Source organism: Glycine max, chromosome 2 (assembly GCF_000004515.6).
Source record: "Glycine max cultivar Williams 82 chromosome 2, Glycine_max_v4.0, whole genome shotgun sequence".
Classification (NCBI taxonomy): Eukaryota; Viridiplantae; Streptophyta; class Magnoliopsida; order Fabales; family Fabaceae; genus Glycine; species Glycine max.
In genome coordinates this window covers 5,876,283-5,887,581 of record NC_016089.4, presented here as the reverse complement: position 1 = coordinate 5,887,581, position 11,299 = coordinate 5,876,283, and the positions used below count along the sequence as shown (strand labels likewise).

Sequence of the window (11,299 nt, the reverse complement as noted above, 5' to 3'; positions counted from 1 at the left end):
CGTCCCGGCTCGGCTGGGCTCGGCTAACCGGCTCCCACACGTGCGATAATGAGATGCGGTTCGTGTTGTTTTTGTTTTGGGATATGTCAACGACAGAATATGAAGAAAGAGGGCGTGTGTTTTTTTCTTTCTTTCTTTTAGTAGTATTTTTTTATATCATTTGTTTATATGGGTGAATTTAATACGGCAATTCTATTGGATGGTGGCTACAATCATTAAAATTAAAAAAAAATTATGGGACATTGACTTTGATGTCAACGGAACCGAATCTAGGATGGTAGGTGTAGATATATACAATTCAAATAAATTTTATATATTTTGGGATAGGATACGTTGACGGACGCATCCAATTGTATTTTTGGTCTTTGGGGTTGTGGCGTGATTAAATTTTTGCTAAAGTGCCAAAAAGGTGGGGGAAATATTTTTAATATTGTTCAGTTATTATGTAATGATGAGTTGCCAAATAAATTAGTTTAGTGAAATTTTTTAAGTAGTCTTTGAATGGAAGTGGATAATATGTATATCACTTGATTAATAATGAAATATTTGAAAAATGTAAATTATGGTCTAAGATAAGTTAGAGATCTTTTTTTGCTTAAAATGAGGCCAACTTGAGAATACAGAATCTCAGTTAAAAGAGACTGATGTAAAAAAGACATTTTGTATCTAAATTTGAAAGTTATCTAGTTTAATGTAATTTATTTTTTAAAGATAAAACTGCTCTTGAAAGTTAGAGTAAATGTTGTAATAGTTTATAATCGTTATAGATTACTCAAAACTTAGCTTTTTTAAATGAGGAAAAAAATATCATTGCTTAAGAAGAAATAAATTACAAATATTTTGTTCATAAATGTTTTCGGTATAAATTTTTGTGTGAAATTAAAATTGCTCATGATAAATAGTGATCGGAGAGAAAGAATTAACATTTAAAATGTAAACTCAAATTAATTTATGAATACACTGAATTAACATTGATATTAACAAAACCTTAATTTCAATAAAATTAGGTTTTAACGTTAATTTAAATAGTTTTAGTTGCTTGATTCAAAAAGATTAGTTTAATTATTTTTTGCTGGTTATAATTACAAAAATTTTCGCTTTTAATCCTTATACTTAAAAACATTCAATTTTAGTTCTTACACATTCTATTTTTTAATTGTTTATAGTTCTCATCATAAGAACTAAAAAATGTTAAAATGCTATGCGTTGAAAATAAAATGAGTGTTTTTAAATATAGATATTAAAAGGGAAAGTTTTTTATAACTATAATAAAAACCAAATAAGAAATTAAATCATTTAAGCATTCATAATTTAAACTAATTGTAATTAAAGAAAATATATGAAATTTGGTCATGTAACATCCATGAAACATGCTCTCCTTTCTAATGAGAAATTGGAGCTAGGAGAGGTAAAGGAGTTATTCTTCTTTTTCACACTAAGGATGCGATTATTGAAGGAATTATTCTTTAAAGCCTTTGTAATTCGGTGAGTATAAATTGACGTCGTTCTATGTAATTGTTTATTTTATGCATGTTATGTGATGCAAGACTTGAAGTGACTAGTCTCGTAATCTGTCTTGAATTGCAAGTTTTGTGGATGGTCAATGAGCTCTTGGTTTCTTGCTTAAAAAATGTTGAACCAACATTCACAAATGATGAATGTGCTCATAGATTCTCTTGTATTAAATTTGGGATCCAAATCACAAAAGTCTCAAAATTGTATTTAACCAAACTATGTTATTTTGTGAATTGGCTAATTCATGTACGTGGATGGACTAGCAGTCAAGTAGCAGATCATTTTCTTATAGTTTTGGTTGGATGTATGTGTCTGTCGAGTCATTGAACCAATCCATAGATAACTCATTATTTCTTTTCCATTATTTCTTAAGAAAAAAAATCATTTATAAAACTGAGACCCGTAATCCTTTTTAATAACCATGGAAGTGAGAATAAAGAAAAAAACACGTGGTCCATTCACCTTCCTAAACAAGGATATTATTCTACTCAAGAGCATAATAGGTCATTGTGAAGATTAGGCCACATTATGAAGATACTTTTTTCATTATTTCAAATTTTCTTTCTTAACCTACATTGTGGAGATTTGATCACCCTAATTGGTTCTTATCATTTATACTAAACGGCAATAACTCAAAGGATGTTTTCGGTCTTCATTATGTAGGTTAACAAAGAAAATTAAAATAAACAAACAAATTAATATTTGAATTGATCAGTGAACTACAAATGCAACTAGTCAACCAAGGAATGTGACATGCTACTTAGATTGGTAGACCAACCATAAACACAAGTAAGTTTGTTTGTTTTTATTTTTTTTAGAATCAAGAATTTTATTAAGCCGACAACGCCAAAGGTATTACATCATCAGAAACAAATTCTTGCAGCTGGGGAGATATTCCTCAACCCAATACATGTTATTAACAGCAAAAGCTAAAAGTGATAAACAATCAGCAGCCTTGTTGGCATTTCTTCTTATCATAATGAGTTTGAAAAAGGATGGAAGGCGAGACCATTGTTCACAGTCACTTAGCAGCAAAGTAAAATATGTTTTGTTAGTCGAGGAATTTCCTTTCTAGGCTGTCAATTTCATACTTAACCCGAGAAAAGGAAAGGTGAGATACAGTCTCCATTGACCATTTGAAAGTCATAGCCTCCGCAATTTTCAGATCATAGCAATATGTGATCAGAACAACTGCACAAGCCAAGAACATCCCTTCACTATCGTGATACACCACCCCTAAGCCAGTGCCTCTATCAACATTGGGTGTTCACAGTTGCAGACCTATTTCGTTTCTTCTCTGGCTCTATATGGGGTATCGCAGCTCTTTGAAACACTTGCCACAATGGGATTACCTTATTTTGAAACACCCACTGATTCCTGGAATACCATATTAGCCACATAAGATTTAGAACCTGTTCCATCAAATCATTGTTTTTCAGCTCTAAGCACAAATAAATCCCATCAGCAAAACTTGTATTCTCATCAATATCCATACACCCCACAAGAGGAGAAGCAAACCAGACTTTGCTACATGATCAAAGCATGCGCAACCTCATCGAGGACAGATAGGGTCAACCTGGACCAATTATCTATCGTGGTCTCCGACTGCCTTAACTCCCATTAGCATTTCTATTTCTAGCTCATTTACTCTGGAACTCAGCACATTTTGACTAAATGAAACTTTGGTTTTATTGAGGATGAGAGAGCACCACTTACTTGGAAAGTCCATCGACCCCAAAATCTTCTCCAAGAAAACCCACTCCACCAGAAACACAAGTTAGTCAATCCATACATGTGAGTTACAATGGAAGAAGGGGGCTTGGAAGGATATAACAAAGGATCAATGGCTTTTTTCCAAGAGAGGGGGTGGTAGGTGGTGCCTAGTGGGGACTTTAAATTTTGTGTGAGGCAGAGAGGAAAGGATCAATGGCTTTTTTCCAAGAGGGAAGACATGCAAATGTTTGGGGATTTTGTGTTGGAGGAGGAGGTCAATGATTTACCTTTGTTTGGAAGAAAATACACAAATGCTTTCTGATGAAGTCCAGGTCTTGGCCTGGAGGCTCGAGAATGGCTTGGAGGTTGGGGTTTTGTTTGGTGGTTCGATTAGAGTGAAAAATTGATGAGGCATTGTTGCTAAGGAGAAGGTGAAATCAAACTCAGGAAGCAGCAGAAACCAAGCTACTACCGAAACTACAGGTTTGTGATTTATTAAACAAAGGGCTTTTTTATTAACTTTACCGAATTCTCCCTCTCTTCACCTGGCCACGATAGCCTCCTTCACCGGCGCAACCTGTGGTTTGGGATTTGGCAAAGAAGAGAAAAAAAACGAAACTTCAAGAGAGGGGAAGAAGAGGTGTGAGAAGAGTGAATGTAATGAAGACAAGAACAACTGAGGGAAGAAGAAACAAAGTTAAACATAATTCTCTCTCATCCCTTGTTTTAGTTTTGACGTTTAAAATGCAAAAGTCATGTTATCAAACTTACTACGTTTATTGACTCAATCGTGATATTCAGTTATTAGATTAGAGGTTGATGCAATGAGTCATTATTTAATCGACCTGATCTATATTAAAAAGAAATATAAATTATTTTATAGCAATTGGTATTATATATTTAAGATTTAAAGTTAAATAAAATTAATATATTTAGAAGTATAATTATGAATTTATTTAAGTTTTTAAACATACAACATTTTTTTTCAAAATTTAATATAAATAACCTTAATTTACAATTTAAAATATATATCATTACAAGACATAATTTAATACACACATAAATTAGACAAAAAAAATAGAAAATGATAATAATTTTATCAACTTAAATTTAAATATGCATTTATACTTGGAAAAAAAAGAAATAAATATATAAATAATACAAGGTATAAATTAAATTTAATGTTATTCAAATGTAAAAAAAAAAAAAAACTAAAAAATTCATGATGTGCTGAATTATTAGTTCTAGATCGAATCACACCAAATCACATGTATAATCGATTAGATGCCCCGTTCCCAGACCAATAGGTCCACCGGCTGGTTCGAGTGAGCCAATAACTATGTTCAAAAGTGAAAGGAAAGGTGCACGATTTAATTTTTTAATAAAGTTCCTGACTCCCAATGATCCAATATTAAATATATATTTATTGTATAGAATATAGATTACGAATATACTAATATTATTATAATATATATTTTAGTATATATTAAAAGAATGGAGACCCAATAATATACTATATTTATTATAATATGTATCAATATTAATATAATAATTATAAAAATAAAAAATTTATACAAACGGATATATAGTTGTATATGTATTATTAATAATATAAAAGTTTACAAGTTAAAATTATTTATAATTTTTTATTATAAACCAAGTCATGCATATCAATAATTAACTTAGCGAATCAATGTTTGATTCAGTGACTCAGTAGCCGTAACCAGTTTGATAACTATGCTATGTAAGGCCTTAAGATTCAGGTTGTTGTATAATGTCTGAAATCTAGCTCTGTTCCAGAATGGGGTATTGAATCCGAGGTTTGTAAGTCACTGCTTATGACTTGTTAGATATTATGTATATAATTATTTTCACCGGAAAAAAAACAATTTGTTGAATTGTTTGATAATTTTTGTTATAAACTTACAAGATTACAAATACAATTCCAGGAATTAATTGAAATAATAATAATTTAAACATCAATTAAAAAATGTTAAATAGTTAAAGACTTGCACGTTAATTCAACCTTACACCTAATCTTTTATTAGTTTGTTGCATTTAACGTGTAAGTTTTATAAGTTTGTAACTTCACTTATATTTTTTTCATAAAGAACAAGTATTCAAGAAGAGGGTAGATAAAATCAAGAGTTGACAGATTTCCTTTTGAGTGGAAACGCAGTCCCGAGATTATCCACAAAAATGTGCGATCATCATAATTTCTGGATTTTGCCCAAACTTGGCACCATTTTGGCTTCAATTTCAATACTCTGCCCCCTTCCCTCTCTCACCAAGCCAGCTAACAACATCATCGGACCTTAGCCGTTAGAGCAACACAACACAACCAATTCAAACCGTTAACCACATCGTTTCTGCTAAACCCACCCCCACAATGGTAGTAACTAGGGCATTGTTACCCCCTCCTCCTCATCCTCACCCCCTCTGCTCCCTTCCAATTCCCACCAAAACCAGAGCCTTTGCCTTTCACCAAGTAGACCCATTTTTGGGATTCAAATTGGAGCGACAACACAAAAGAAAATCAAAGAAACATGTGGCTCATGTGTCACTCCATGATGACCCTTTGGTTTCATACACCATCCAACAAAACCCCTATCACCTGGTCTTGTTGGCAGAGAGTGCGGGTTACTCTTTGGCCAGTTATTACACTTCTTTGGGTCTCTTTGTCATCTCTGTGCCAGGACTCTGGTCTCTCATCAAACGTTCTGTCAAATCCAAGGTGATTCTCATGTTGATTTTTTTTTTGTTTTTGTTTGAGAAATGCAGCACTCTTTGGCCCCACTTTATATTTCATGTTTTCCGCTCGATATTTTGTAACTTTAACTAATAATAAGAAGTGTGATAGAGATTGTGTTGCTAGCACTACTTGTTTTTGTTTTTGTTTTCATGGTGGCTTTTTTCTGTTTTGCTAGTTTTTGTTTGAGAAATGCGAGAAAAAAAAAACACATTCTTTGGACACATGCTCTTTGATTATTAATTGAAATTATTAGAAAAAAAATAATTTTGAAAAATTGATTTTTGTGGTGCTAACACAGAACCAAACATACACACCCAATTAAGTTTTAACTAATAGTGAAGAATGTGTTAGAGATGGTGTTGGTTGTTCTCCTTTTGTTGCTGGGTTTTTGTTTTGTTGTTGACTATTTTGGTGGATGGGGAAATAGATTGTGCAGAAGACGTTTATAGGTGAAGGTGAAAAGAAGGCGCCGAATCAAGCTGCTGGGGAGATTCTATCGTTCTTCACTCGTAACAATTTTACAGTGACTGACAGAGGAGAGACAATCACGTATGTTACTGTCTCATTCTTAAATTGTTATTATTCTTGCTTGCTTTAGATTTTTCTTGGTACCTTTCTTTCAATCCATAGTTAGGAAGAAAAACGTATCGTTTAACCGTTCATGAAAAGAAGGGGGGAGATGGACTTTGTGAACCAAAACCAAATCACATATGGAAATTGCTGTTTTTTTTTTTTTTTTATCAAAGCTTCTCACGTGAATTGTGAGTATGCTTATCAGTGTAATTTTTTAAAGTGAAGCCTCAAATGTGTATTAGAGAAACTTAAGCAGCCATGTTAGTTCCTAATAATAGAAAGAGTTTAATTTCTTGCACGGTAGAGATTTTTGTGTATATTGTTATTATAAACGTGAACAAATTTATCACACTAGTTGTGTGACAAATGTAATTGAGACAGTCTCAGTACATTTTAATATAATTCCAAGTAGTAATAGTTTAATCATCTTAACATAAGTTGTTGCAAAAAGCCACTGACAATTGTGGTAATTAGAAACTATGGTGAAATTTTGTCATTTTGAAGGATCAGTTATCAAATCTTTGTAAAGACAAATGTGGAGATACAGTTTTTCTCTATTTTTTTTCAGATTTCCCAACATTTTTTTGTATGAGAAATTGAGAATACTCACTGGGGTGCCAAGTACATGTCTTCTAACAAATGCTTCCTTGTGAGCAAGTTAAAACGTTAAACCTCTCTTCCCCTTTTTATGTTTTCATCACCTATTTAGTTGAAACTAATAGCTATTTTCCCTTGCAGGTTTGAAGGAATGATGGTTCCAAGCAGAGGTCAAGCAGCACTATTAACTTTTTGCACTTGCATCAGCTTGGCAAGTGTGGCACTTGTGCTTACCATAACCTTCCCAGATGTTGGCAACAACTGGTTTTGGATCACCATCTCGAGTCCATTGGCGTAAGTGATTACACTGAAAATTAACATTACACCACACTTTATTTTCCATTTCAATATGGTCATTGTGTTTTTGTTTTGAGAGTTACTATTTGTTGTCATGTTATGCTGATACTAAAATACATTGGGGGCTAATGCAGAGCCCTTTATTATTGGACTCGGGCATCGAGAAAGGAGCAGATTAAAGTGAAAATGATTGTTGGAAATGATGGAAACTTATCAGAGATCATTGTCCAAGGTGATGATCAACAGGTCGAGCAAATGAGGAAGGAACTCAAGTTAAGTGAAAAAGGCATGGTGTATGTTAAGGCGTCTTTGAAAGATGATCTATTGGCTATTTTCTTCAGGAGGTAGAATCGGAATGCTAAAGAATATTGAGATCAAATCTATTTTTGTAATTGAGAAATGACAATGACCAAAATCATATAAAAAAATAGATGACTTTATTTTATTATGCGCTTGGAAATACTTGTAGCCAAATTTGTTTTAGAGCAAAAAAGGAAATCAAAATTTTCATTCCACCAAATTCCCTGCAGCTGGATTTTTCACACATCCACTTAGTCATTGAAATGAAATTATGTGAAGATAGGACTAACTTATATCTCAATTTCAAAGTACACGCATTCAAAATCCGAGTCACGGATGTGTAAAAAATTCAACTACACTGATTCTGGCTCTGGTTCCCTTGGAAGAAGGTTCAAAGAACCCGTAAACTCCCAAGATACCAATTTGATAAGCAAAATTTGAAAATGTTTATACATGATGCACACTTCAATATTCTTGAAGCCATCACCAATATGCTAAGTAAACGTCAGGCGATTATTGGTATAAGCTCGCCGAATGGTAACAGTTACAATTTCGAAGCTACATAAACCACCTGCTAAACATACCCAACAAGAACTTGCAGGCAAAAGACGTCCAAAAAGTGCATTGTAACATTATCCAAATAAATTTAAATGAAAAATTGTAAACTCATCCCGCTTGTATGCAGAACCATTTTTATTTTCAACCAATCATCAACTTGTTTTCTTCCAAGAAGGTGTACGTAGGAACCTCCAGATTGTATGGTGCTGGCCCCTTCCTAATTCTGCCAGAAATATCATAATGTGATCCATGGCATGGGCAAAACCATCCACCAAAGTCACCAGCATTTGGCAATGGAATGCAACCCAAATGTGTGCAAACCCCAATAACAATGAGCCATTCTGGGTCCTTGACTCTATCTGCATCCGGCTGGGGATCGCGAAGAGATCCAACATCAACACTATTTGCAAGCTTGATATCGTCCTCAGTTCGGCGCCTGATGAACACAGGCTTTCCACGCCACTTAACAGTCACTGTAGTGCCAGGCTCAATGCTGGAGAGGTCAACCTCAAGTGAAGCCAGAGCAAGAACATCCTTACTGGCAGACATGCTTAGCACAAACTTGAGGACAAGGAGACGGACCACAGAGGCATAAGCAAACCTACCACCTGTAAGTACGAAGTAGGCAAATGCCCTCTTGCTTGGGTCACCTGGGGGAAATCTTTCATGGTTGTGATCATCATAGACAATCTTAGAAGTAGGGTTCTTAACAGCAGTAACAGTTGGCGGAATCTCAGGAGTAATGCTGTTTTCTTTTGTGTGGATCAGGGATTCAGTAGCATAACCTAGACAAAATCAAGTTACATCAATTACTAGAGTTCATTTGGTTGAAAAAATAATAATAAATCGATTACAAGAGAAAAAAGCATGCTTCATTCTAATTGAAGGAGCCATTTTCCAAAAGAGAAGTGCTAGCAATACATTCTCTAGCACACTTTGAACACATTCTCTAATATTAGTTAAAATTTATTGAAAGCTACAAAATTGCGAATTAAATAAGTATTGGAACCAAGGTTTCAAAAATCGGTTTGCAACTGCAATTTTAGCCGCGACATCAAGGTTTTTGGTGTGTCTACGACCGCAATCATGATCGCATTGGCCACATCTGTTTGCAATTTTCTAAAATATCAAGGAATGTGACAAAACCGTGACTGTGATTGCAATTTAAACACATTTGCATGAGTTCCACTATATACAATTGGGTGATTTCCAATAAATTTCAAGAAAATAATAGAAAAGACAAAACTTAGGTGTAGGTCTTTACATGCTTTAGGTGAAGTTTTCCAATAAAAATTGGGGATTCATCTTACTGTTTCAACACCAAATTTAAATGTTAACCTTTATTGGGGAAAACAAACTTCAATTTTGACACCTAAAGAAGTGCATCTAAATGATCCTAATAAAAAAGAGTGTATTAAGGATTTAATATCACTTGCATTTCTCTTTTCCAAAGACTAATAAGCACAATTCAAAAGCTACAAAACTAAACAACAAGAAACTATTATCTTATACATTTTTGTTGTATTCTATAGACAAGTTGAATATCCGTACCAAAAACATGTAAGGAACTGCACCTAGGTATTATCTTAATAAAAGTGACTATAAAAGAGCTCAATAAAGATTGTACAGTTAGCATTAATCTTTTACAAAGATTAGGCACAGGCACAATTAAAGACTATAAATGTAAAACCCTGAGAGTAAAATAACATGCAAATGCTATTTTATTATTTGTTGTTAGCATACTATAGATAACATAATTATTCATTCAACAAATGAAGTGTTTCTCCGTAGCTACTGACTAGTGACGAGAGGCAGCTTAAGATAGAAGCAGAAAAAGATATCACACATTAAGCTGTCTGAAATACTACTCATATTAAGCCCATTTAATACGTTTAGTCTTCCTCCAAATAAAATTATTAAATAATAAAAAAGAAACTTCATTCACTAACAGCTTATTGAAATCACCGCACCCATTGACAGAATCAAGAAGTTCATTCATCATTCTGATTCGAAGTTGAACGAAACTGTTCCTTGCCATGTATTTTCTTATTACATCAGCAAACTCTACATAATCAAAGCCTTTTGCACCTCTTTTCTTTCATTTTTTTTATTACACGCAGAAACTAGAAACTGCATACACAACACGACACATAGGTTGGCTTGGTAATTTAAGGGAAGAGGTCATGGGTTCGAATCCTCTCAATAACAAAAACTAATCAACTAACAAACTAACAACTAATTAAACTCCAGAAAAAAAAACTAACAACTAACCTTTGCCGATAAAAAAAAAAAAAAACAACACAAGACAAGACATAGCATGAAACCAAATTTCATAGCATGAGAGCTCAAGCCCCCAGTCCACAACCGATCTACAATTTCTTATTTAAGCAATCAAGCTACCAATAATTGGATTTAAAAGGAGGGGCAAATTGGTAAAAGTGTAACCTCTGAAGGGAAGAAGGGGATGGGAGGAAGGAGCAGATCTGCGGTCATCGACGACGACGTCGTTTCGAGAGAGAAAAGCGGAAGCGGCGTGATTGGGCCGCAACGGAGAAGAAGATGAGAGAGAAGAAGAGAGCCTTCTAGCTGCAACCCTCAACATGTTTTTTCAGAGAAAAGGAAACTGAGAAGGAATTGAAAACGGGATCTGGCTTGGTTAGGGTGGGAGACCCTATCAAGAGGCGCTTGGAATTCGGAGATCTTAGGCCTCAGCGTGGCTCTTCTTCCGATTAAAAGGGAAATGGAAAAGGAAAAGTTGCTACCATAACCATCTACTCACTCATCAACGTGGGCTTCTTATTTGCGTCTCTAATTTTGACACATGGGCCACCAAAATGGGTACTATATGATTCCTTTTTGGGCCTAAACCTGGGTGAAAAGTGACAAGGGAACATCAATTACTCACACATATAAATCATGTAAATTAGGTCGTTGCATTTTGTATTACAATTATTGTAATTGTATCACCGAAAAAAATTTTAATTTTTTTTTGGT

The 11,299-nt window shown here is 34.0% G+C and overlaps 2 protein-coding genes across 2 annotated transcripts; one reads left to right on the top strand and one right to left on the bottom strand.

The window, feature by feature from the left end:
* Positions 1-5,365: 5,365 nt before the first annotated feature.
* On the top strand, positions 5,366-7,968 carry LOC100803392 (protein COFACTOR ASSEMBLY OF COMPLEX C SUBUNIT B CCB1, chloroplastic). Its single transcript, XM_003518091.5, has 4 exons — positions 5,366-5,962; positions 6,408-6,529; positions 7,292-7,444; positions 7,582-7,968. The coding sequence occupies exons 1-4, from the start codon at positions 5,618-5,620 to the stop codon at positions 7,793-7,795; spliced, it is 834 nt and encodes a 277-aa protein (XP_003518139.2). The 5' UTR covers positions 5,366-5,617; the 3' UTR covers positions 7,796-7,968.
* A 206-nt stretch (positions 7,969-8,174) lies between these two features.
* On the bottom strand, positions 8,175-11,110 carry LOC100799135 (cytochrome b-c1 complex subunit Rieske-4, mitochondrial). Its single transcript, XM_003518090.5, has 2 exons — positions 10,751-11,110; positions 8,175-9,090 (listed from the first exon to the last, which is right to left on the bottom strand). Exons 1-2 carry the CDS (start codon positions 10,905-10,907, stop codon positions 8,447-8,449), a joined length of 801 nt encoding a protein of 266 aa, XP_003518138.1. The 5' UTR covers positions 10,908-11,110; the 3' UTR covers positions 8,175-8,446.
* Positions 11,111-11,299: the final 189 nt, after the last annotated feature.